The 27,991-nt window shown below is 41.5% G+C and overlaps 1 protein-coding gene and 1 pseudogene across 1 annotated transcript; both read right to left on the bottom strand.

Moving 5' to 3' along the window:
* Window positions 1–1,215: 1,215 nt before the first annotated feature.
* On the bottom strand, window positions 1,216–26,705 carry LOC101004329 (protein transport protein Sec24A; the record flags this gene model as incomplete). The annotated part of the gene is made up of 8 exons (XM_031662764.1): window positions 1,216–4,146; window positions 5,466–5,569; window positions 7,954–8,046; window positions 11,514–11,618; window positions 13,951–14,088; window positions 20,798–20,973; window positions 24,713–24,823; window positions 26,480–26,705. Coding segments are annotated over 8 exons (1,068 nt in total), but the record flags the coding sequence as incomplete, so codon positions are not given.
* On the bottom strand, window positions 13,528–13,627 carry LOC116273633 (annotated as a pseudogene).
* Window positions 26,706–27,991: the final 1,286 nt, after the last annotated feature.

The following is a 27,991-nucleotide window of genomic DNA, read 5'->3' as shown; positions in this document are numbered from 1 at the left end:
GAGACAGGGTCTTGCTTTCTTGCCCTGGCTGGCATGCAGTGGTACAATCATGGTTCATTGCAGTTTCACACTCCTAGTCTCAAGGGATCCCCCCCCGCCTCAGTCTCCTGAGTACCTGGGACTACAAGCGTGAGTCACCATGCCCCGCCACTTTTTTTTTTTTTTTTTTTGAGACTGAGTCTCACACTGTCACCCAGGCTGGAGTGCGGTGGCGTGATCTCAGCTCACTGCAACCTCTGCTTCCCAGGTTCAAGCAGTTCTCCTGCCTCAGCCTCCCAAGTAGCTGGGGTTACAGGTGCCCACCACCATGCCCAGCTAATTTTTTGTATTTTTAGTACAGACGGGGTTTCACTATGTTGGCCAGGCTGGTCTCAAACTCCTGGCCTTGTGATCCACCTGCCTTGGCCTCCCAAAGTGCTAGGATTGCAGGCGTGAGCCACCATGCCTGGCCTTTTGTTTTTTTTTTTGAGACAAGAGTCTCGCCATGTCGCCCAGGCTGGAGTACAGTGGCGCAATCTCAGCTTCCTGCAACCTCTGCCTCTCGAATTCAAGCAATTCTCATGCCTCAGACTCTCAAGTAGTTAGGATTACAGGCACCCGGCACCATGCCCAGCTAATTTTTGTATTTTTAGAAGAAACATGGTTTCACCATATTGGCCAGGGTGGTCTCGAACTCCTGACCTCAGGTGATCTGCCTGCCTCAGCCTCTCAAAGTTTTGGGATTACAGGAGTGAGCCACCGTGCCTGGCCCTTTTTTTTTTTTTGAGGTGGAGTTTTGCTCTTGTTCCCCAAGCTAGCGTGCAGTGGCGCGATCTTGGCTCACTGCAACCTTGGCCAGGGTTCAAGTGATTCTCCTGCCTCAGTCTCCCGAGTAGCTGGGATTACAGGCACATGCCACCATGCCTGGCTAAGTTTTTGTATTTTTTGTAGAAATGGGGTTTCACCATGTTGGCCAGGCTGGTCTTGAACTCCTGACCTCAGGTAATCCACCTGCCTTGGCCTCCCAAAATGCTCAGATTACAGGCGTTGAGCCACCACGCCCAGCCTACTTTTAAAAACTATTTTGTAGAGACAAGGTTTCGCCATCTGGCCCAGACAGTTCTTCAACTCCAGGCCTCAAGCGATCCTTACACCTGGGCCTCCCAAACTGCTGGGATTACAGGTGTGGGCCACCGTACCAGGCTCATATCACTTTAGATAACTAGTTACTATATATAAGCTCTTTCAATTAACTTTATTGAATAACCAAGTTGATAAGTTAGCACAGATCAAACGATTGTTTGCATGGGTTACAAGTGACTTTTTTTTTTTTACAGGAATAAAACAGTGAAAATTACAAACTGTAAAAAGGAAGACAAATCTTGTCTCCAACATTTCAGAGAAGCAAGATTTAACACAGCACATTGAAGATCAATACATATTTGAATTTGAGAACAAGAATTTAATATTACAATATTATACACTACTTTACAAAATTAAAATTTCTATGTAAGGATTACATTTGTAATAGTTAACAAAATCTTGAAATCACATTTGGTGGTCCCCTAGATAATAGCTGTTATGCATCTTCGATTAGAAGAAATAAATCTTTATTCTAATTATTGCAAAACAGTCTATTAGACTCAATACATTACATTAAATTAAAAACTGAAAATATATGCAAACTAAAATAAATGGTACTGCTTGAGTGACTATTAGTATGTCGGACTTACAGAAATGTTATTTTAAAAATCCTAGAAATTAGAAAAATAGAGTACTTTTTATGGTAGAACTGCCATGCTCAGATTTAAATACCAAGATTGCCCTTGTCTGTTACATTAGTAGTTGTAGATCTGTAGAAAATTCAAGGATCTTTCATAATTTACAACTATGATTAAAAAAAATATGGCATAGTGTAAATATTAGTTGCTTTACATCAAAAAGTAATACAAGATGATATGGCAGGTAGTGCCCTATCAGGGGAAAAAAAAAGAATCAAATTAAAAAACACATTCAACATTGCAAAAAATAATTGCTTTGTATCAGTATCTCCAAAGGCTCATTCATTCTCTCATTATGTGGAGAACAAATATTGTGAATCCTAACTAAAGTTATGTTTTTCATGACCTGTTATAAAATTATTCTGAATTGCACATGTTACACAGTATCTAAAATAATATTTAAAAGTAAATTTGTGAAATATACTAATAAAGCATGTGGTAATAACAAGAGTCATACCCACTTAGGGATGTAGTGAGAGGCACAAGGAAGATTATCCCTAAAAGCACAAATATTTCCCTCTAGAAGATTCTTTACTACTATTAAGAAAGGACCTACAAATAACTCCACTTAAAATCACATTAAGAGGAACATTTTAGTTATTTTAAGAAACATCAGCATATAACGACTGTTTATTTAAAAGAGGGGATAATATAATTTGCTACAATTTGAAAATTGCTTCTTAATAGATGAAGCCGCTTTCAAGAAAACTTCCAGTTCAATGTGCCACTTACACACTGCAAACCAACCTTAACACTGCTTAAGGGAGATATTTTCATAAAACACGATTATTTTGATCCAGCTGGCAAGCAGTAGTTGTATACTGTAGAGGGACTGCTTCTTCCCTATCCCAAACAACTCAGTTAAAGTCAGCTCCTACTGATATAAACCTGAAAGTTACTATTTCATTGGTGATCATATAAGACCAAGATTGTAAACACATTTTCTAACCCATTAAAACAAAATAAAAAACCCAAAAATATTTTGATCAAGTATTATACATGAACATATTTAAGAAATTCATAAGACAAAATCAATCTGTGAAAACTGAGCCAAACTCTTAAACATACTATGTCACAGCACTTTAAATACACAAAATATAATTCACCTATTTGTAAACAAAATTCACTCAATAGTTTTGACTATAATATTTCTCTAGCTGAATCAAGAAAGCAGTCTCTTAAGGATTTTCAGAAATCAAGTTTCTTTCATAACTTTAATATGTTGGATCTGTGTAATCTTAATATCCACCAAATCAAACAGCAGCATTTATGCTTTAATAGGTTTTCATATTCAAGAATAAATATTTCTTATGAGTGACTTCCAATTTAACAAACTCTTTAGAAAAATGTTACTGATGTATTTGGATAGTACTTTAGAAACCTTTCACTTCTTCACCCTCATTTCACCAAAACCCCCATTTTTATTACATACCCAGAGCAGAAATGCACCAAACAAAATCCACTTAAAGGATCAACATAATTAAAGTTTCTTATCTCCCTATTATCATTGCCAGTCCCAATGTTTATGAAGACAGCTCAAACTCTTTTCACTACAGATTAAGACTGTATGTCCAAGTCTTCGTCGGGAAATCAAAAAACCACCTAATGATAGTTCTCACTTCAAATCAAAGTGACTTTGTTCTTCAAGTATAAAGAATACTGACAGATTTTAAAGCTTGAATGTGTTTCTTCATATCTTTCTCAAGCTATACTAGAATTAGTTTACTCTAGTTTTAGTCAACATGATGATCCTTTCCCTTCCTTAAAAAAGAAAAACAAAAAAACAGACAACGTGTGGGGAATGAATTCTAGTTTTCCTACATTATATTTACTTCCCATTGTTTTTATTTTAAAAACATCACTACCAATGAATTTGTAACTTCCCTGCAACATGGTCTTGTGAGGTTTTAAATGTAGCAGCCAAAAATTCAGAGAAATATACATGTAGAACACAGAAATCTTTATTTTACAAAATGTACTTTGCCTCTGCAATATTGTCTTATTTTAATCCATAACAACTCAAACATAATTGGCAAGAAAAAAGTATCATATGTAGCTATATTCTGATTTGAAAAATACAGTATTTCAGAGTTGTATGTTTGATTCTCTGCTGTGGTCTTTTATTTGCTATAGGTTGTTGAAATCACAGTGAGAACATCTCAATCATCACATTAGTCCACAAACATAATAGAAAAAGAAGGTATTACACATTTCCAGGTATTCTGCACTATTGTGATGTTCCTTAGAAATAAGTCAAATTTCTTCATTCATTCATTTATTCACTTGTTGCTGTATATGCAACAGGAATTCATAATATGATAGTGCAGATTCTGTTCTGTCTTCTATCATGTTTTGAAGGAAGTTTGCTTTCATTGGACTCTCATCCCTTAGGAATAAAAGGCAAAAAATTTTAGATAAAATGTAGCAGTAAAATAAACAGACTTGTCAGAAGGCTTCTGATTTTCTAATAACCATAATAACATTTACTATATAAACAGTTACTTCTAGAGGCTTTCTCTGAGAATACTTGGTTGATTATGTAAATTTCAAGCTGTTTAAGGGAAAAGCTTATGGTGTATGATGGAATTAAGATAGTTGATCCAGAAATTCCACTTTATATCCAAAGGAATTGAAATCAGTATACCAAAGAGATGTCTGCACTTCCATGATCACTGCAGCATTAATCACAATAGCCAAGATATGGAAATAACTGAATGGATTTTTCAAATGTTGTATACATACACAACGGAATTCTACTGAGCCTTTCTTTTTTTTTTTTTTTTTTTGAGATGGAGTTTTGCTCTTGTTGCCCAGGCTGGAGTGCAGTGGCACGATGCTGGCTCACCGCAACCTCTGCCTCCTGGGTTCAAGCTATTTTCCTGCCTTAGCCTCCTGAGTAGCTGGGATTACAGGTATGTGCCACCACGCCAGGCTAATTTTGTATTTTTAGTAGAGACAGGGTTTCTCCATGTTGGTCAGGCTGGTCTCGAACTCCTGACCTCTGGTGATCCACCCGCCTCAGCCTCCCAAGGTGCTGGGATTACAGGCATGAGCCACCGCACCCGGCGACTTCTATTCAGCCTTTAAAAAACAGGAAATTCTGTCATTTGTGACATTATGCTGAGTGAAATAAACCAGGCACAGAGAGACAAATACGACACAATCTTACTTATGTGTGGAACCTAAAAAAGTTGAACTCATATAAGTAGAAAGTAGAATTATGGTTATTAGAGGTTAGGAGGCAGGAAGTGGGTGTGGAGAAGGAAAGAAGAGATATTAGTCAAAGGGTACAAAATTTCAGTTAGGATGAATAGATTCTGGTGATCTATTACACAGTATGACTAAGGTTAATAATAACGTATTGTATATTTTCAAATAGGCAAAATTATGGATTTTAAATGTTCTCACCACAAAGAAACAATAATTGGCTGAGAAGATGAATGTTAATTAGCCTAATTTGACCATTCCACAATGTATACATGTATCAAGAAATCAGTGTATCCCATAAATATATACACTTATTATTAGTCAATTAAAAATGAAAAAAGTTTAGTATTTCCAATAATTGGATATAAGGCATGATTTATTGCTATTTATTGAGAAGAATTCTTTTTCTTTCTTCTCCTTTTTTTGCTATACTCTTGTCAGGTCGTGACAAGGCCAAACAAATTGTTTTACTACTAGCAAATGGAAAATTCAACTTACCTTATTACATAAAGTATTGGGAAAAATGGTCTCTGCTCTCTAAGCCAAGAGATGAAAGCTATTATTCTGGCAGATTCTGGTGTATCAAGTTCTGGAAGGTCTGTCTGTTAATCAAAACCAACAATATCCAATTACTTTAATTATATATCTAATGTATGGTCTATGGTACTTTTCAAATTTTTATTTTTTTAATTACTTTTTTTTTATTTTTTGAGACAAGGTCTCTGTCGCCAGGCTGGAGGGCAGTGGCATAATCATGGCTCACTGCAGTCTCAACCTCCAGGCTCCAGTGATCCTCCCACCTTAGCTCCTGAGTAGTTGGGACTACAGGGGCATGCCACCATACCTGGCTAATTTTTGTATTTCTTGTAGAGACAGGGTTTTGCCATGTTGCCCAGGCTGATTTCAAACTCCTGGGCTCAGGCAATACACCTGTCTCAGCCTCCCAAAGTGCTGGGATTACAGGAGTGAGCCACAGAACCCGGCCTACTTCTCACATTTAATTTATTTTTTGAGACAGGGTCTTGCTCTGTTGCCCAGGCTGAAGTGCACTGGTGTGATCATGGCTCACTGTAACCTCCACTGCCTTCCAAGTGATTATCTCACCTCAGCCCCACCAAGTAGCTGGAATAAGAGGCATGTACTACCTGCCAGCTAAATTTTGTATTTTTTAGTACTGAGCACCATGTTGTTCAGGCTGGTCTCGAACTTGGGCTTAAGCAGTCTGCCCACCTCGGCCTCCCAAATTGCTGGGATAATAGGTATGAGCCACCATGCCTGGCCTTGACTTTTAACATGTATATGAATCACCTGATCATCTTGTTGAACTACAGATAATGATTTAGGAGGTCTGGGGCAGGGGTATGGTCCTGAGATTTTGCTTTCCTAAAAAATTCCTACAGTCATGCCAATGCAACTTGACTTGGGACCACAATTTTCTATGAATAATCTAGAATAGGAGTAGGCAAACTTCTTAAAGATCATTTGGTTTCTGCTGCAACTACTTAACGTTGCCATTGTTTTTTATTTTTTGAGACAGAGTTTTGCACTTGTTGCCCAGGCTGGAGTGCAATGGCGCGATCTTGGCTCACCGCAACCTCTGCCTCCTGGATTCAAGCGATTCTCCTGAGTAGCTGGGATTACAGGTGTGTGCCACCATGCCTGACTACTTTTGTATTTTTAGTAGAGATGGGGGTTTCTCCATGCTGGTCAGGCTGGTCTCGAATGCCTGACCTCAGGTGATTCGCCTGCCTCGCCTTGAGACGGGGGTTTCTCCATGTTGGCCAGGCTGGTCTTGTACTCCCAACCTCAGGTGATTTGCCTGTCTCGGCCTCCCGAAGTCCTGAGATTATAGGTGTGAGCCACCATGCCTGGCCAACCTTGCCATTGCTACACCAAAGTAGCCATAAACAATACATAAGTGAACAGGCATGGATGTTCCAATAAAACCTTATTTACAAAAACAAGTAGCAGGTACCCCTTGGGCATAGTTTCTAAGCCCTCATCTAAAAAAACCTTTTAGTTCTTCCCTTTGTTTTAGCATGACATCCAGAATTAATTGATTCATTCAGGTATTATTAAAAATATAACAATTTCTTATTTACTCATACTTAAAATGCTTAGTCATCCAGTCCAGTAGTTCTGTTCAAGGCCTGAAAGCCAGTGCTTATCGTAGCTATAATCCTGACACAGCTGTCTTTTATTTATTTATTTTTTGAGACAGGTTCTTTCTCTGTTGTCCAGGCTGGAGTGCAACCGTGCTATCACTGCTCACTCCAGCCTCAACCTCCCAGGTTCTAGCAATCCTCCCATCTCAGCCTCCTAAGTAGTTAAGACCACAATTGTGTGCCACCATGCCCAGCTATTTTAAAAATGTTTTTTAGTTATGGGGTCTCACTATGTTGCTTAGGGTGGTCTCAAACTCCAGGGCTCAAACTCACCTCAGCTTCCCAAAGTGCTGGAATTACAAGTGTGAGCCACCACGCCTGGCATTTTTTTTTTTTTTTTTTTTTTTTTTGAGATGGAGTCTTGCTCTGTTTCCAGGCTGAAGTGCAGTGGTACAATCTTGGCTCACTGCAACGTCCACCTCCCGGGTTCAAGCGATTCTCCTGCCTCAACCTCCCAAGTAGCTGGGACTACAGGCATGCGCCACCACACCCAGCTAATTTTTGTATTTTTAGTAGAGACGGGGTTTCACCATGTTGGCCAGGATGGTCTCGATTTCTTGACCTCGTGATCAGCCCACCTTGGCCTCCCAAAGTGCTGGGATTACAGTGTGAGCTGCTGCGCCTGGCCTATCTGCCTTTTAAATACATAAATTCCCTAATGATTCTATGAATGGAGTGATAGAATCCACCAATATGAAAACCTATCAATAAACATTTTTGGTATCATTCTGTTATTATTTTCTGATATCAAAATAGGGGATATTCATGTTTTTGCCACCTTTGAAATGCCCTTTATAATCACTATAATAAAAGAGTCTTACCATAGGCTGTGGAATCGATGCATAGTTTTGAACTCCTAGAACTTGGCTGAGAAAATTCTGTGTACAATTTTTTCCAACCCAAAGCATCAGTACCTAGGGACAGGAATAAAATTATTTTGAGAAGTAGCATACATAAAGGTGAGTCTGTTGAGTGAGTATATTTTATTTTTATTTTATATGTATATATTTGTGAGATAGGGTCTTACTCTGTCACCCAGGCTGGAGTGCAATGGTGCAATCTCAGCTCACTGCAACCTCCGCCTCCTGGGTTCAAGCAATTTCCCACCTCAGCCTCCAGAGTAGCTGGAACTACAGGCATGTGCCACCATGCCCAGCTAATTTTTGTATTTTTAGTAGAGATGGGGTTTCGCCATGTTGGCCAGGCTAGTCTTGAACTCCTGACCTCAAGAGATCTGCCTGCCTCAGCCTCCCAAAGTGCTGGGATTACAGGTGTGACCCACTGCACCCAGCCTGAGTATATTTTAAAAGGTCAAAAAGGTAAGTATATTTAGTGAGATTGTACAGCCTTTAACTGAATAGTAATTAGTATTTACCTGATGAGACATTTTATGCTTGGCATGAAACAAGGAGGATATGGAGGGGGAAGGCGGCAGACAAATGTACTGTCAAGAATCACTGAACACTGGGATACATGCTGAGAAACGTTTTGTTATGTGATTTCGTTGTGTGAACATCATAGAGTGTATTTACACAAGTCTTAATGGTATAGTCTACTGTACCTAGGCTACAAATCTCTATAGGTTGTTACTGAAAACTGTAGGCAACTATAACACAATGCTAAGTATTTGTGGATCTAAACATAGGAAAGGTATAGTAAAAATATGGTAGAAGGGATAAACACTACACCTGTATAGGGCACTTACCACGAATGGAGCGCACAAGACTGAAAGTTGCTCTGGGTGAGTCAGTGAGTGGTGAGTGAATGTAAAGGCCTAGGACATTACTGGACACTGCTATAAACTTTACAAACACTGTACATTTAGGCTACACTAGATATATATATAAAATTTCTTTCTTCAATAATTAACCTTAGTTTACTATAACTTTTTTTTTTTTTTTTTTTTTTTTGAGACAGAGTGTTGCTCTGTCGCCCAGGCTGGAGTGCAGTGGCGCGATCTCGGCTCACTGCAAGCTCCACCTCCCGGGTTCACGCCATTCTCCTGCCTCAGTCTCCTGAGTAGCTGGGACTACAGGCGCCCGCCACCACGCCTGGCTAATTTTTTATATTTTTAGTAGAGACGGGGTTTCACCGTGTTAGCCAAGATAGTCTCGATCTCCTGACCTTGTGATCAGCCCGCCTCGGCCTCCCAAAGTGCTGGGATTACAGGCTTGAGCCACCACACCCGGCCCAGTTTACTATAACTTTATGAACTTCTTTTAATTTTTTTTTTTGAGATGGAGTTTCACTCTTGTTGCCCAGGCTGGAGTGCAATGGCACAATCTTGGCTCACTACAACCTCTGCCTCCCAGGTTTAAGTGATTCTCCTGTCTCAGCCTCCCAAGTAGCTGGGATTACAGGCATGTACCACCACGCCTGGCTAATTTTGTATTTTTAGTAGAGACAGGGTTTCTCCATGTTGGTCAGGCTGGTCTCAAACTCCCGACCTCAGGTGATCCGCCTGCCTTGGCCTCCCTAAGTGTTGGGATTATAGGCATGGACCACCACACCCAGCCTCTTTTAGTTTTTTTTTCTTTCTTTTTCTTTTTTTTTTTTGAGACAGGGCCTTGTTCTGATGCCCAGGCTGGAGTGCAGTGGTATGATCTCAGCTCACTGCAGCCTCAACCTCCTGGGCTCAGGTGATCTTCCCACCTCAGCCTCCCAAGTAGCTGGTATTACAGGTGCACGTGACCACGCCTGGCTGATTTTTGTATTTTGAGTAGAGACGGAGTTTTGCCATGTTGCCCAGGCTGTTCTCAAATTCCTGGGCTCAAGCAATTGCTCTCCTCGGCCACCAAAAAGGCTGGGATTACAGGCGTGAGCCACTGGGCCCGGCCAACTTCTTTTTTTTTTTTTTTTTTATTTTTTTTGAGACTAGGTCTCACTTTGTTGCCCAGGCTGGAGTGCAGTAGTGTGATCTCAGCTTACTGCAGCCTCAGGCTCCCCAGCTCAGGTGATTCTCACACCTCAGCCTTCTGAGTTGCTGAGACACAGCCTTGAGCCACCACGCCTGGCTAATATTTGTATTTTGAGTAGAGACAGGGTTTCACCATGTTGCCCAGGCTGGTCTCGAAGTCCTGACCTCAAGCAATCCGCCTGCCTTGGCATCCTAAAGTGCTGCAATTACAGGCATAAGCCGCCATGCCCGGTCAACTTCTTTTAATTTTTTTTTAGTCTTTTGTAATAACACTTAGCTTAAAACACACATTGTACAGTTGCACAAAAATATTCTTTATATCCTTGTTCTATAAGCATTTTTCTATTTAAAAAAAAGGTTTTTTTTTGAGACAGTCTTGCTCTGTTGCCCAGGCTAGAGTGCAGTGGTGCAATCTTGGCTCACTGCAACCTCTGCCTCCTGGGTTCAAGCGATTCTCCTGCCTCAGCCTCCCAAGTAGCTAGGATTACAGGCATACACTACCATACCCGGCTAATTTCTTTGTATTTTTTTTTTTTTTGAGACAGAGTCTCGCTCTGCGGCCCAGGCCGGAGTGCAGTGGCCGGATCTCAGCTCACTGCAAGCTCCGCCTCCCAGGTTCACGCCATTCTTCTGCCTCAGCCTCCCGAGTAGCTGGGACTACAGGCGCCCGCCGCCTCGCCCGGCTAGTTTTTTGTATTTTTTAGTAGAGATGGGGTTTCACCGTGTCAGCCAGGATGGTCTCGATCTCTTGACCTCGTGATCCGCCCGTCTCGGCCTCCCAAAGTGCTGGGATTACAGGCTTGAGCCACCGTGCCCGGCCCTCTTTGTATTTTTAGTAGAGATTTTCACCATGTTGGTCAGGCTGGTCTTGAACTCCTGATCTCAAATGATCTGCCCGCCTCAGCCTCCCAAAGTGCTGGGATTATAGGTGTGAGCCACCATGCCCGGCCCTATGTTTAAAATTTTTTAAATTTTTTACTTTTTAAATTGTTTTGTTAAATACTGAAACACAAACACACATTAGCCTAGGCCTATACAGCGTCAAGATCATCAATCTCGCTGTCTTCCACCTCCACACCTTGTCACATTGGAAGGTCTTCAGGGGCAATAACATGCATAGAGCTGTCATCTCCTAAATAACAAGATCTTCTTTTAGAATATCTCCTCAAGGACCTGCCTGAGGTTAACTTTTTAAAAAGTTAAGTAGGAGTACATTCCAAAGCAATAATAAAAAAATATAGTATAGTAAATACTAAATGATAGGAATTCTTCAGCTCCATTATAAATCTTATGGGATCACCATCATATAAGCTGTGACTTACACATCATTAATCAGTGTATGACTGTATATAGGTTAAAATATGAAATCTGTTCAGGAAGGATATTAAAGGGAATGAAACCAAATGCTAAATTAAAACAGTATAGTAGTCTGCAGTGAGGGTCAGGATAAGTCAAACTACTTACAGAGCCTGCATCCATGAGGAAAGCTCCATCTCTGCTAAGCTTCTCCACTGAAAGCTGAAGAATGGGGGGTTGAGGTATGGTTCTATCACTGATGTTGAGTGCTCCCTGAGAAATTAAGTAAAAGAGTAAAGGTTTTAAATATAGAAAATATGGAGTCACAATTAAATAACAACAAAAATTAAATGAATGTTACCTCTACAAGTTTGGGCCTTGCTTAGGTAAATCAGAATTATTCATATTTAAATATAAAGAAGATGATGAAATAGTTATCACTTATTTTCAGTAGAGAAGGGGTTTCACCATGTTGGCCAGGCTGGTCTCAAACACCTGACTTCAGGTGATCCACCTGCCTCAGTCTCCCAAAGTGCTGGGATTACAGTTGTGATTTACCATGCCTGGCCGTTAACTTCTGATCTTAACCCTTGTTTCAAAAAAAGAATGCAATAGGCCACCACAGTGGCTCACCCCTGTAATTCTAGCACTTTGGGAGGCTGAGGTGGGTGGCTCACTTGAGGTTAGGAGTTTGAAACCAGCCTTACGAACATGGTGAAACCCCGTCTTTACTAAAAATACAAAATTAGCAAGATGTGGTGGTGCACGCCTGTAATCCCAGCTACTCGGGAGGCTGAGGCAGGAGAATTGCTTGGACCCGGAAGGCGGAGGCTGTGGTGAGCCAAGATTGCTCCATTGCACTCCAGCCTGGGCAACAAGTGCGAAACTCCATCTCAAAAAAAAGAAAAAAAAAAGTTACCTCAAATTTCATAGGCAATTTTCTTTTATATATGTAAAATATCTTAAATTCTTTTTCTTTTTTTTTTGGAGATGGAATCTTGCTCTGTTGTCACTCAGGCTGGAGTACGATGGCACAATCTCGGCTCACCACGACCTCTGCCTCCTGGGTTCAAGCAATTCTCCTACCTCAGCCTCCCGAGTACCCGGGATTACAGGCATGCATCATCACTCCCAGCTAATTTTTGTATTTTTAGTAGAGACGGGGTTTCGCCATGTTGGTCAGGCTGGTCTTGAACTCCTGACCTCAGGTGATCCACTTGCCTCGGCCTCCCACAATGCTGGATTACAGGCATAAAGCCACCGCGCCTGGCCCACATAATAAATTCTTTAAATTTTCAAAGGTTTTTTTTTTTTTTTTAAGACGGAGTCTCACTCTGTCACCCAGGCTGGAGTGTAGTGGCATAATCTTGGCTCACTGCAACCTCTGCCTCCTGGGTTCAAGCAATTCTCTGCTCCAGCCTCCCGAGTAGCTGGGATTACAGGCACCCGCCACCATGGCGGGCTAATTTTTTTGTGTTTTGTATTTTTAGTAGAGACAGGGTTTCACCATCTTGTCCAGGCTAGTCTTGAACTCCTGACCTCATGATCCACCCGCCTCGGCCTCCCAAAAAGTGCTGGGATTACAGGCATGAGCCACTGTGCCTGGCCTGAAACATTATTTCCAAAATCTATGTCTTAACTTGATCACAATTTTAGAAAGATTATGATTTAACATTTTCATTCTTGTGACTTTAATTCTGGTAAATTTCTACCAAAGGAAAACAATGTCACAATTTAGATAAATATTTTTTCTTTAATTCAAGGACACTGTTACATTGAACTGGGTGTTCAGATTTAATTTCACTCTCAGATCTAGATGTGCACTTGTTCCAGTCTGGAATGATTTCTGTAACAAAAAACCCCCATCCCCCAGAACAGATATTTTAAAAATACACCTAGAACTTTTTTTTTTAAATACTTTAAGTTCTGATACACATGTGCAGAATGTGCAGATTTGATATATAGGTATATGTGTGCCATGGTGTTTTGCTGCACCCATCAACCTGTCATCTGGGTATTAAGCCCCGCATGCATTAGGTATTTGTACTAATGCTCTCCTTCCCCTTGTCCCCACCCCCTGACAGTCCCCAGTGTGTGATATTCCCCTCCCTGTGTCCATGTGTTCTCATTGTTCAACTCCCGCTTATAAGTGAGAACATGCGGTGTTTGGTTTTCTGTTCCTAAAAATGCGTCATGAATTTGTGTGTCATCCTTGCGCAGGGGCCATGCTAATCTTCTCTGTATCATTCCAATTTTAGTATATTTGCTGCTGAAGTGAGCAAAAATACACCGAGAACTTTTACAATGTCAGTTGTTAAAAGATCAATTTGTTTGAATAAAGGTGCTCTGGTCAATTTGACAATCTTTCCATTTCTTAGATCTGCTCTACAAATGGTATTTTAAGAAACGTAAAGGCATTATTTTTAGGAGCTTCCCTATACTAAAATTTCTTTACTCAGACCTAGCCAAAAAAAAAAAATAATAATAATAAAATAAAATAAAAGATAAAGCAAATAATAAACAAACCCTTCCTCATTTCTGTACTGGACTATGATTAGGCTTACTAATCCTCAAGTAAAAGCCACAAAAAAGCAATCCATCTTACCTCATCTGAGAGATTGTCAACTCTATACAAACTGGGATGAGTTGTGAGCATAAGGTAAACCAAGGGCTGGTTTTTCACTTGACACATAGCAAAAATGCGTTCATCTAGACGTGCATTTGTCCCAGTCTGGAATGATTTCTGTAACAGAAAACCCCCATTCCCCACAAAAGAAGAAATTTTAAAAATACATCCAGAATTTTTAAAATGCCAGTTGTTAAAAGAATATTTTCAGAGAGAATTCACAAATTTACTGTCAATTTTTTAAAAGTATCTTTTTTAAGAAGTCACGCACGCCAGGCGCGGTGGCTCAAGCCTGTAATCCCAGCACTTTGGGAGGCCGAGACGGGCAGATCACGAGGTCAGGAGATTGAGACTATCCTGGCTAACACGGTGAAATCCCGTCTCTACTAAAAAAATACAAAAAGCTAGCCGGGCGAGGTGGCGGGCGCCTGTAGTCCCAGCTACTCGGGAGGCTGAGGCAGGAGAATGGCCTAAACTCAGGAGGCAGAGCTTGCAGTGAGCTGAGATCCAGCCACTGCACTCCAGCCTGGGCAACAGAGCGAGACTCCGTCTCAAAAAAAAAAAAAAAAAAAAGTCACACACATCTATTAAACTGTAGCTATAGCCCCACCTAAAAGTCTTTTGAAATTAAGTAACTGACCATGGCAAAGTTATCTGATCTCCACGGTGTCTGTTTCCTAGTTAATAAAATAGATCAAAACACTCTATCTATCATATAATGATCATGATAATGATGTAACAATCCAAGCAACACCATAGGAAGGATGATGTTATACTGCAGATGACAAAGTAAAGGCACACATGAAGGACCAAAAAGATATCCATTACGTCAGTGGTCCTTTTTCATACCAGGGACTGGTTTCATGGAGGACAATTTTTCCACAGACTGGTGGGGACACGGTAGAGGATGATTTTGGGATGAAACTGTTCCACCTCTTATCATCAGACATTAGATTCTCATAAGGAGCATGCAACCTAGATCTCTCGCATGCGCAGTTCACAATATGGTTGGTGCTCCTATGAGAATCTAATGCTGCCACTTATCTGACAGGAGGCAGAGCTCAGGCAGTAATGCTCCCTCACCTACTGGTCACCTCCTGCTGTGTGGCTCAGTTCCTAACAGGCCACCTACTGGTACCAGTCCGTGGTCCGGGGGTAGTGCACTTAGAACCCTGCACTAAATGGTCCGTAAGTGCTGGGTGAATGATTAATGGCAGCTGTCATTGATTCTCCCACCATACAAACAATATAACAAAGAATACTAATAAACAAGAAATCATAATACTACTACAAATGAGGAAAGCTTCTTAGTAAAATGAGTTAATAAGTAACTATGATATTTAACTGTTATTATTTTCTTTACACAGATAAAAATGGAGAAGAAAAAAGATATGGGTAAGGTTTTTTTGTTTTTTTGTTTTTTTTGAGACAGAGTCTCCCTCTGTCGCCCAGGCTGGAGTGTAGTGCTGTTTGATCTCTGCACACTGCAACCTCTGCCTCCTGGGTTCAAGCAATTCTCCTGCCTCAGCCTCCTGAGTAGGTGGGATTACAGGTGCGTGCAACCACGCCGGGTTTTATCTTTATCTTTTTTTTTTTTTTTTTGTATTTTTAGTAGAGACCACGTTTCAGCATGTTGTTCAGGCTGGTCTTGAACTCCTGACCTCATGATCCGCCCGCCTTGGCCTCCTAAAGTGCTGGGATTACAGGCGTGAGCCACCGCGCCCAGCCAGTTGTGGGTAAGGTTTTAACTATTCCAACTGATGGAAAGGAGTAAAATAGGCAGAGAGAAAATAATAATGAAATTATGTATTAAAACAAGTACACTGAGCCGAGTGCTGTGGCTCACACCTTTAATCCCAACACTTTGGGAGGCCAAGGCAGGTGCATCACAAGGTCAGGAGTTCGAGACCAGCCTGACCAACATGGTGAAATCCCATCTCTACTAAAAATACAAAAAATTAGCCGGGCATAGTGGTACATGCCTGTAATCCCAGCTACTCAGGAGGCTGAGGCAGGAGAATCACTTGAACCTAAGAGGTGGAGATTGCAGTGAGCAGAAATTATGTCACTGCACTCCAGCCTGGGCGACAGAGTGAGACTGTCTCAAAAAAAAAAAAAAAAAAATACACTGACTACATTAAAGGAAGATTATAAAAGCTCTTAAGATTTTAATGGAGGAAACAAAGTTCCATCTATTCATTTAAAAAATGTTTCCTGAGTGTCTATTATATACTAGGAACAGTTCTAACTGCTAGGACAAAAAAATGAATGAAAAAGATAAAAATCCTTGTCCTCATAAAGTTTACATCCTATTAAGGGAAGAATAAAAAATAAGCAAAATATGTGGTATGTCGGTGATAAATGCTATAGGAAAAATACAGGAGGTAAGAGTGATTAAAGGTGTCAGGATGGTGTGAGATGGGGTGGGATTAGGGTGTTGCATATTAAATGGGGAAGATCAAAGAACGTAGGCTTTAGAATAAAGCATTTCAAGAAAGGCCTGAAGGAGAAAGAAGAGCTCAGATTTTTTTTTTTTGAGACGGAGTCTCACTCTGTTACCCAGGCTGGAATGCGGTGGCACGATCTCGGCTCACTGCAAGCTCCGCCTCCCGGGTTCATGTCATTCTCCTGCCTCAGCCTCCCGAGTAGCTGGGACTACAGGTGACTGCCACCGCACCCGGCTAATTTTTTGTATTTTTAGTAGAGACGGGGTTTCACTGTGTTAGCCAGGATGGTCTCGATCTCCTGACCTCATGATCCACCCGCCTCGGCCTCCCAAAGTGCTGGGATTATAGGCGTGAGCCACTGTGCCCGGCCGAGCTCAGATTTTTAAATGTTAAAATTTAAATATTTGCCAGGCACAGTGGCTCATGGCTGTAATCCCAACAATTTGGGAGGCCAAGGTGGGCGGATCATGAGGTCAGGAGTTTGAAACCAGCCTTACAAACGTGGTGAAACCCCATCTTTACTAAAAATACAAAATTAGCAAGACGTGGTGGTGCACACCTATAATACCAGCTACTTGGGAGGCTGAGGCAGGAGAATTACTTGAACCCGGGAGGCGAAGGTTGCAGTGAACCGAGATTGTGCCATTGCACTCCAGCCTGGGCAACAAGAGCCAGACTCTGTCTCAAAAAAAAAAAAAATTAAATATTTATGTAATCTGTGTACTTATATTCAGAAATGGAAATACGTAATTTGAATTAGAGAAGTGAGAACTAGAGGTTGGGCACGGTGGCTCATGCCTGTAATCCCAGTACTTTGGGAGGCCATGGAAGGCAGAGATCACAAGGTCAGGAGTTCGAGACCAGAATGGCCAACATAGTGAAACCCTGTCTTTACTAAAAATACAAAAAATTAGCTAGGCATGGTGGCGGGTGCCTGTAATCCCAGCTACTCTGGAGGCTGAGGCAGAAGAATCACTTGAATCCAGGAGGCGGAGGTTGCAACGAGCCAAGATCACGACACTGCACTCTAGCCCGGACAACAGTGTGAAACTCCATCTCAAAAAAAAAAAAAAAAAGAACTGTAGATTCAAAAGCCACTCCTACTAGAAAGTAATGAGTTGCTCTTCTCACCTGGAAAAAACTATACACAACAGACAAGTAGATCCCAGAGTTTAGGAAAAATACAGACAAGATGCAGGCCAGGTGTGGTAGCTCACGCCTGTAATCCCAGCAATTTGGGAGGCCGAGGCCAGTGGATCATTGAGGTCAGGAGTTCAAAACCAGCCTGGCCAACATGGGGAAACCCCATCTCTACTAAAAATACAAAAATTAGCCAGGTGTGGTGGTGCACACCTGTAATCCCAGCTACTCAGGAGGCTGAGGTCGCAGTGAGCCGAGATCGCCACTGCCACTCCAGCCTGGCGACATAGCAAGACTTAAAAAAAAAAAAAAAAAGATGCAGAGCAGTCCTTTATTTTTCTTATTAAAAAAATTTTTTTGTAGGGGTGGAATTTCACTATGTTGTCCAGGCTGGTCTCAAACTCCTAGACTCAAGCAATCGATCCTCCCGCCTTGGCCTCCCAAGGTGCTAGGATTACAGGCATGAGCCACTGTGCCCAGCCAGCAGTCCTTGAACAGTTCTGGAATCTGGAATGCTTCTTCAGGTGCATTTTTAACATGAGTTGTTTTCGACGGGAGGTCTCGGCTTGTCACCCAGGCTGGAGTGCACAGGGTTGATCTGCCCACTGCAGCCTCCACCTGCCACGCCATTCTCCTCTGCCTCTTCAGTTCTCCCGAGTAGCCAGACCTATGTCGCCACCACCGGGTTAATTTTTGTGTATTTTGTAGACTGGTTTCAATTGGAGCATGTATAGCTCCCGATCTCCTGATTCCTCGCGGATCCTCCGCCTTCGGGCTCCCAGTGTTGATTACAGGTTTGAGCCACTGCCTGAGGTTGTTTTTACTAAAAAATTAACAAATTTTAATATTTCTTTTGTTTTCTTGCTCCAGTATTATTCCCAAACTCCTAGCTTTAAGCAATCCTTTCTACTCCTTGGTTTCTCAAAGTATATTGGTTATAGTATAAACCACTAACTGGCTTTCAACATGAGCTTTGTTGACACTTATTTTAAGAAGGAGTCACCTTGGTAGGCTGGAGTGCAGTGGTGCACCAGCTCACTGTACAATTTCAGCCTGGTTCAGGCGTATTCCTGCCTCAGCCTCCCGCAGTTGTGGACTGCATGCGCCACCATGCCCTGCTAATTTTGTAATTTTTGTGGAGATGTGAGGTTTCACCCACCTTTGGCTGCTAGTCTCAAAACTCCTGAATCCTCATGATCGCACCGGCCTTGGCCTCCCAAAGTGTTGGGATTACATGCATGAGCCACCATGGCCAGCCAACACGAGCTTTTAAATAAAATTTTATAAGGGAAGTTTATCCTAAGGCAAAAAGCTTGGACATTCAATTTGGGACACTGGATAAATAAGCCTACTCCACCAGACCAGAGTTTTCCTTCTTTTCTGGGAGGAAGGCAAAGAGCAGGCAGGGAAGACATGTAAATAATAAATAGCAAATGAAAAACCCTACAAACAAAGTAAAACAAAGAAAAACCCTACAAACATTTAAACTCAAAGACAAGGATATGGAAGTCCAATCCAGATCATGGAAACAAGTATGCAGGTATACAGGTATAATAAAGTGTATCTGAAGAAGATTAAGGGCCAGGCATGGTGGCTCATGGCTGTGATCCCTACACTTTGGGAGGCTGAGGCGGGAGGATCACCTGAGGTTGGATGTTAGAATCCAGCCTAACCAATATGGTGAAACCCTGTCTCTACTAAAAATACAAAAATTAGCTGGGGTGTGGTAGTGCATGCCTATAATCCCAGCTACTCAGGAGGCTGAGGCGGGAGAATTGCCTGAACGCAGGAGGTGGAGGTTGAACCCAGAAGGTGGAGGTTGCAGTGAGCCGAGATCATGCCATAGGGCTCCAGCCTGGGTAATAGAGGGAGACCCTGTCTCAGAAAAAAAAAAAAAAAAGAAGAAGAAGAAGATTAAGAAGTGTAATTGGTAGCTCATGCCTGTAATCCTAGCACCTCGAGAGGCCAAGGCAGGCAAATCACCTGAGATCAGGAGTTTGAGACAAGCCTGACCAACATGGTGAAACCTTGTCTCCACTAAAAACACAAAATTAGTCAGACATAGTGGCACACGCTTGTAATCCCAGCTACTCGGAAGGCTGAGGCAGGAGAATCACTTGAACCTGGGAGGTTGAGGTTGCGTTAAGCCAAGATCGTGCTACTGCACTCCAGCCTGGGTGACAGAGCAAGACTCCAACTCAAAAAAAAAAAAGAAAAAAGAGAGAAGTGTAATGTCGCTGAAATTCTGTAGGGACAGGAAAGAGCCAAAAAATAAAAATAAAATAAAATCACATGTATGGTATCTTCTTTTTTTAAAAAAGTTAACTTTCTTGTTGGTGAAAAATTCTAATAGCATATATTTATGAGGTATAAAGAGATGCTATGATATAGTATAAAATGTGGAATGATTTAATGAAGCTAGGTAACATACCTGTAACCTCAAATAGTTATCACTTATTCTTCCTGTCTAACTAAAACACTGTATCTTTTGTTCAATATCTCCCCATTCCTTCCTTACCACCCAGCCTCTAGTAACCACTATTCTGCTTTCTGCTTTTGTGTGTTTGATTTCTAGCTTTCACGTATAAGTGAGAACACGCAGTGCATGTGTGCTTCCTTGCACCAGCAATATAATATAAAATTCTTGTTTTGGAAAACTGATTATCAGTTGAATTTTTTATAATGTCACTGAATACTTAGCTTAAAGAAGCATCTTATGAACAAGGAACTTACTCTGAATCAGTTTTCTGTAACTTTTTTTGGTTATTAAACTTTTCAAAGTTCAAATAAGAGGTAAGGCCCCTGTCGTCAAAAATTTAACCAGCATAAAGTTACATATACAATGTTTAGGGATTCATAGGAAAAAAATTTTGCCTTTTGATGTTTCCATTGTGTTCGTTTCTTTCTTTTTGTTTGTTTATTTTGAGACAGAGTCGGGCTCTCTCACACAAGCTGGAGTACAGTGGCGCGATATGGGCTCACTACAACCTGTCTCCTGGACTCAACCATCCTCCCACCTCAGCCTCCCAAATAGCTGGGACTACAGGTGTGCACCACCACACCTGGCTAGTTTTTTTGTATTTTTTGCAGAGACCAGGTTTCACCATGTTGCCTAGGCTGGTCTCAAATGCCTGGACTCAAGCAATCCACCCACATCAGCCACCCAAAGTGCTGGGATTTCAGGTGTAGGCCACAGTGCCTGGTCATCACTGTGTTAGTTTCTGTACTGTTTTTCTTACCTGTTTAAGGAGAGCCAATACAAAAAGTGGGAAAAGCCGCAAAGAAAAAGGAACCACGAGTCCAGGCTGCTGGTTACTTAAGACTGAAGAACGGTAAGCTGAAAGGGAGTCAATGACTGCATTCACTAGAGCATCCCGAGCGTCACTCAGACTGGCAGTCATAGATCTGTCAACAGCTAAGCAAGGTGAGGGTAAGGACAAAAAAGAAATATGATAGAAGTTTAGCTAGTCCACTGTTAAGGATAGAAGAGATAATTTTTAAAAACTATACTAAGTATCTCTCCAATTTACTATATACACAAACGAGGCAAAACACAGCAGCTAAAAGCATGGTCTGGAGAATTGAGCCAACCTCTGTTGAAATGCTGCTCTGCTATTTCCTAGTTGTATAATGATTTGGCAAGTAATTTAACCTTCCTGAGCCTCAGTTATGCTACTGATTATAATCCAACATTTTATATACCACTGAGAAAGAAAAACATTGCAATTAAACACACAATGCGGCCGGGCGTGGTGGCTCAAGCCTGTAATCCCAGCACTTTGGGAGGCCGAGGCGGGTGGATCACGAGGTCAGGAGATCGAGACTATCCTGGCTAACATGGTGAAACCCCGTCTCTACTAAAAATACAAAAAACTAGCCGGGCGTGGTGGCGGGCGCCTGTAGTCTCAGCTACTTGGGAGGCTGAGGCGGGAGAATGGCGTGAACCCGGGAGGCGGAGCTTGCAGTGAGCCGAGATCACGCCACTGCACTCCAGCCTGGGAGACACAGCGAGACTCCGTCTCAAAAAAAAAAAAAAAAACACACAATGCTTTCCTGTGTTTCCTGAAACACAGAGTGTTTTGAAACAGAGTTCTTTTGAAATTTTAATTTTAATTAATTAATTAAACCAAATTTTTTGTACAAAGTCTCCCTGTGTTGCCCAGGCTGATCTCAAACTTCTGGTCTCAAGCAATCCTCCTGCCTCAGCCTTCCAAAGTGCTGGGATTATAGGCACGAACCACTATGCCCAGCCCAGAGTTATTTCATATTTACAGAAAGAGTTCTTAGAGTTATTTATTTATTTATTTATTTAGAGACAGAGTTTCGCTCTGTCGCCCAGGCTGGAGTGCGGTGGTGTGGTCTTGGCTCGCTGCATCCTCCGCCTCCCAGGTTCAAGCAATTCTCCTGCCTCAGCCTCCTGAGTAGCTGGGACTATAGCTGGGACTACAGACATGTGCCACCACACTCGACTAATTTTTTTTTTTTTTCTTTTTTGCATTTTTAGTAGAGATAGGGTTTCACCATGTTGGCCAGGCTGGTCTTGAACTCCTGGCTTCAAGTGATACACCCACCTCAGCCTCCCAAAGTCCCAGGATTACAGACATGAGCCACCATGCCTGGCCTCTTATTTAGACAGATTTTCATCATTTGTCATGCCACTCTGTTTATAAGCATTTCTGCATGAAAACTTTTTTCCAAAACTTTAAAAAAAAAAGGATAACTGTTTGGAAGACTTGTCAAACTTTAATTAAACTCCATCCACGTGGTACTAAAAGTACATTCAATATAGTAGCAGAACCAATACTTATGAAGTTGTGACAATTTATCAAAAATCCACAAAACCCACCTAATAGTTACTGCTGTCATTCATAATATTAATCACAGTTACAAAAAAAAATGTAACTTAAACAAAAAAATAAAGGCAATGATCTTCAAATTTCACAGGTCACAATCCTGAACATCTAACAACATAAAAGATTGAAGTGTGGGTAAATCCTTTACCAGGCTCCATGTAAAACATTTTTCCCAATAGGAAACTCAAGAAAGTGAGTAACTATTCCCGATACAGACAGAATTAAGTTTGAAGCAAATGGACTTACTGAGGCCTGGTGTGGTGGCTCACAGCTGTAATCCCAACAGTTTGGTAGGCCAAAGCAGGAAGATTGCTTGAGCCCAGGATTCAAGATCAGCCTGGGCAACATGGTGAGACTCTTTGTCTCTAAAAAAATTTTGTTAAAGGTAGCTGGGTGAGGGCCGGGCGTGGTGGCTCACATCTGTAATCCCAGCACTTCAGGAGGCCAAGGTGGGTGGATCATGAGGTTAAGAGATCGAGACCATCCTGGCCAACATGGTGAAACCCCGACTCTACTAAAAATACAAAAATTAGCTGGGTGTGGTGTCGTGCGCCTGTAGTCCCAGCTACTCGGGAGGCTGAGGCAGGAGAATTGCTTGAACTTTGGGGGCAGAGGTTGCAGTGAGCTGAGATTGTGCCACTGCACTCCATCCTGGGAGGCTGAGTAAGACTCCGTCTCAAAATAAAATAAAATAAAATAAAATAAAATAAAGGAAATGAAATGAAATAAAATAAAATAAAATAAAAGTTAGTTAGCTGGGTGTGGTGGTGTGGGCCTCTAATCCCAGTTATTCAGGAGGCTGAGGTGGGAGGACCCCTTGAGCCCAGGAGGTCAAGGCTGCAATGAGCTAGAACCACACCATTGCACTCCACCCTGGGTGACAGAGCAAAACTCTGTTTTTCAAAAACCAAAGAAAGAAAATAGACCCACTGAAAGTCTTCCTTCAAGTAGAAAGACCACAAGAATCAAAATGATGTTACTAAGCTGTATGTATTTGAAAAGGACCAAAAAAAAATCAAGAAGGCAATTATATCTGAGATGGAAATAAATAGGTTAAGATATCAGTAAGTTTTCTATTGGCTCACATGATGTGGCTGTAAACAAATGTATGGTGGTAAACTGGTTTTTCAATCCCAAATTCCATGACTCTTAAGTCTAATGATCTTTATGGTACACTGTTTCACATAAAAAGAGTATTAAATAGCACTAATATTAATCATTACATAAGAAATAGTCGGCCGGGCGCGGTGGCTCACGCCTGTAATCCCTGCACTTTGGGAGGCCGAGGCGGGCGGATCACGAGGTCAGGAGATCGAGACCATCCTGGCTAACAAGGTGAAACCCCGTCTCTACTAAAATACAAAAAATTAGCCGGGCGCGGTGGCGGCGCCTGTAGTCCCAGCTACTCGGGAGGCTGAGGCAGGAGAATGGCGTGAACCCGGGAGGCAGAGCTTGCAGTGAGCTGAGATGGTGCCACTGCACTCCAGCCTGGGGGACAGAGTGAAGACTCCGCCTCAAAACAAAAAAAAAAAAAAAAAAAAAAGATATAGTTGGCCGGGCACGGTGGCTCACGCCTGTAATCCCAGCACTTTGGGAGGCCAAGGCAGGCGGATCACATGAGGTCGGGAGTTCAAGACCAGCTGACCAACATGAAGAAACCCTGTCTCTACTAAAAATACAAAAATTAGCTGGCCATGATGGCACATGCCTGTAATCCCAGCTACTTGGGAGGCTGACGCAGGAGGATCGCTTGAACCCGGGAGATAGAGGTTGTGGTGAGCTGAGATCGTGCCATTGCACTCCAGTCTGGGCAACAAGAGCGAAACTCCAGCTCAAAAAAAAAAAAAAAAAAAAAAAAAAAGATACAGCTAAGTTCAGTGTAGACAAATATAGTGTCTACACTATAGTGGTTACTTAAGGCCAGTAAGGGAGAGAGGAAGAAGAGGGCAGTAACTGCTAATGAGCATGAGGTTTCTCTTGGGGCAACAGAAATGTTATAAAATTAGATTGTGGTGATAGCTGTACAACTCTGTAAAAACACTAAAAACAAATGAGTTATCAACTAAATTGGATGAAATGGTATGGTATGTAATTATATCTCAATGAATTTGTTTAAATAAACAAACAAAAGAGATAAGATTATCTGCAGCAGATCTTTTCATTCAAATAGTTACTTAGCAGGCACCCAGGGGATCTAAAACATTCAAACTATAAAGCTAACTATTTAAGGGAAAACAAAACTGTTTGGATGTGCCTAATGTTATTACTTGTAAAATATTTATAAGAGATAACAACTCTTACCCATATTGGCCAATAACCCTGAAATTGCTTGAACATCAGCTCCAAGAAAGACATCATTCAGAGTTGAAACTACTGGCAAACACAAAGTATGAACACGAATTCTTCTTTCGCCTTTGGGGAAAATACATAAACAACAGTAAGGGGCAACTATATATAATAAAAGATTATATTAAAGTCACTTGGAAAAATCACTTCTTAGCTGGGTGCAGTGGTGCACCCCTGTAGTCCCAGCTACTCCAGAGACAGAAACAGGAGGATCCCTTGAGCTCAGGAGTTCAAGTGCAGCCTGGGCAATACAGTGAGACTCCATCTCTTAAAAACAAACTATATGCCGGGCGCGGTGGCTCACGCCCATAATCCCAGCACTTTGGGAGGCCGAGAGGGGCGGATCACGAGGCCAGGAGATCGCGACCATCCTGGCTAACACGGTGAAACCCTGTCTCTACTAAAAATACAAAAAATTAGCCGGGCGAGGTGGCGGGCACCTGTAGTCCCAGCTACTTGGGAGGCTGAGGCAGGAGAATGGCGTGAACCCGGGAGGCAGAGCTTGCAGTGAGCTGAGATCTGGTCACTGCACTCCAGCCTGGGGGACAGAGCAAGACTCCGTCTCAAAAACAAAAAACAAAAAACAAACAAACAAACAAAAAAAAAAACTATATATATATGAAAAAAATCACTTATTTTCAATTTAGAACCAAGTAGTATAGTTATATAGTAAGCAGAGATAGTATCAAAAGTTTTATATTAGCCAGACACAGTGGCTCACACCTGTAATCCCAGCACCCAGCACTTTGGTAGACTAAGGTGAGAGGATCACCTGAGGCGAGGAGTTCAAGACAGGGCTGGACACTTAAGAACCTATTTCTATTAAAAATAAGTAAGTACATAAATATTAAAAATTTCATCCTTTTTTTTTTTTTTAGAAACAAGGTCTCATTCTGTTGTCCAGGCAGAAGTACAGTAGCACAATCATAACTCACTGCAGCCTCAAACTCCTGGGCTCAAACAATCCTCCCTACTCAGCCTCTCAAGTAGCTAGGACTACCAGTGTATGCCACTATACCTGGCTAATTAAAAAAATATTTTTTTAGAGACAGTGTCTCACTATGTTGTCCAGGCTGGTCTTGAACTCCTGGCCTCAAGTGATCCTCCCCAGTCAGCCTTCCAAAGTGCTAGGTTTATAGGCCACCACACCTGGCCCTACTTCTTTTAATTTTTTTTAACTATAAAATTCTTTTCATTCAGGTTATTACTAAACGAACAGGGATCGTATTCAAATGACAATATGCTAAATTTTTAAAAATCTCTTTTTTGAACTTCTTAGTTGGTTTACTGCTTTTAGTAATGAAAATTTTAAGGGCTGGGCGCAGTGGCTCATGCCTGTAATCCTAGCACTTTGGGAGGCCAAGGCAGGCAGATCACGAGGTCAAGAGATTGACACCATCCTGGCCAACATGGTAAAATCCTGTCTCTACTAAAAATATAAAAATTAGCTGGGTGTGGTGGCGCACATCTGTAGTCCTAGCTACTTGGGAGGCTGAGGCAGAAGAATCACTTGAACCCAGAAGGCGGAGGTTGCAGTAAGCAGAGACCGCGCCACTGCACTCCAGCCTGGAGACAGAGTGAGACTCCGTCTCTAAGTAAATAAATAAATAAATAAATTTTAAGTGAGCACACATAAGATATGCTACATGTGTTTTACAGCCTGTTTTGACATTTGAAATCCAAATAATATTTGAACATTTGAAATCCAAACAAACAACTTACCTTTGCTGGATGTATACAAGAGCGCTGACTGAAAAGAAACCAACTGAGTGTCAGTAAGACTCTCTTCCACTGACATCTGTACTGCATACCCAGCATCTGGGTTGACGTTAGGCAAAGACAATAAGTCGGTTGACCTAACAAAGAAGTTCCCATGGAAAGTATGAATGGAAAGACCTAAAAGAGAAAAAGGTAACAAAATGATTTTTATATACCTACATACTGATATTTATATTTTATCCTAGTTACTTATCAGATTGGCAAAAAGTAAAGAAATCTAGATAATACACAGTACTTACTGAGGTTAAGGAATAACAGATGCCTTTTGAAATTAAGGTGGGGATACTAATTTTCAAAAAACATTTTTGGGTCAGGTGCAGTGGCTCATGCCTGTAATCCCAGCACTTTGGGAGGCCAAGGCGGGTGCATCTCCTGAGGTCAGTTCGAGACTAACCTGGCTAATGACATGGTGAAACCCTGTCTCTACTAAAAACACAAAAATTAGCCAAGCATGGTGGCAGGTGCCTGCACGGGAGGTTGAGGCAGGAGAACTGCTTGAATCCGGAAGGCAGAGGTTGCAGTGAGCTGAGACTGCGCCACTGCACTCCAGCCTGGGCGACAGAGCGAGACTCTATCTCAAAAAGAAAAACAAAAAACATTTTTGGAGGATAATTTGGCAGTATCTATCAAAATTCTAGATACTTATTTTGACTTTAGCAATTCCATATCAAAGAATGTGTCCTACAGATAATCTTCATTTAAGTGCCAAATTTATACATGCAGGAAAATTTCAGGTAGACTGGTGTGTCACAGCAAAAAAATTTAGAAATACTTTCGATGGGTATCAGTAGAAAAACTAGGCCAGGCACAATAGCTCATGCCTGTAATCCCAACACTTTTGTAGGCTGAGACAGGAGGATCACTTGAGGTCAGGAGTTCGAGACCAGCCTGGGCAACATGGTGAAATCCTGTCTCTACTAAAAATACAAAAATTAGCCGGGCTTGGTGGCACACGCCTGTAGTCCCAGCTACTCGGGAGGCTGAGGCAGGAGAATCGCTTGAACCCAGGAGGCAGAGGTTGCAGTGAGCCGAGATCGTGCCACTGCACTCCAGCCTAGGTGACAGAGTGAGACTGTCTCAAAAAACAAACAAACAAACAAAACTAAACTGTGATTTGTCCAATCTGCTGAATACTAGGTAGAATAGGTAGAAGTTTAAATTAATGTGATGGATTTATATGATCTAAAATTAATGAATCTTCAAGGTTTATTGAATAAAAATACATACAATATGTCACTTATGTAAAAAGACCATAAGATATGTTTTCCATGGAGATGTACCGAAGTATGTAAATGTACAGGAAATTCGGTATATACCAAGTGATATATATCATTTTTAATAGGAAATTCTGATATATATCATTTTTAACTACATAAAAATGAAGTGAAAGTGTATGTGTCACATACACACACAAGCTGATACAGGAAGACTTTAGCTTTATCAATGATGTTTTTA

This window comes from Papio anubis, unplaced genomic scaffold (genome assembly GCF_008728515.1).
Source record: "Papio anubis isolate 15944 unplaced genomic scaffold, Panubis1.0 scaffold980, whole genome shotgun sequence".
NCBI classification, from domain to species: Eukaryota; Metazoa; Chordata; class Mammalia; order Primates; family Cercopithecidae; genus Papio; species Papio anubis.
This window is presented reverse-complemented; position numbering and strand designations above follow the sequence as displayed.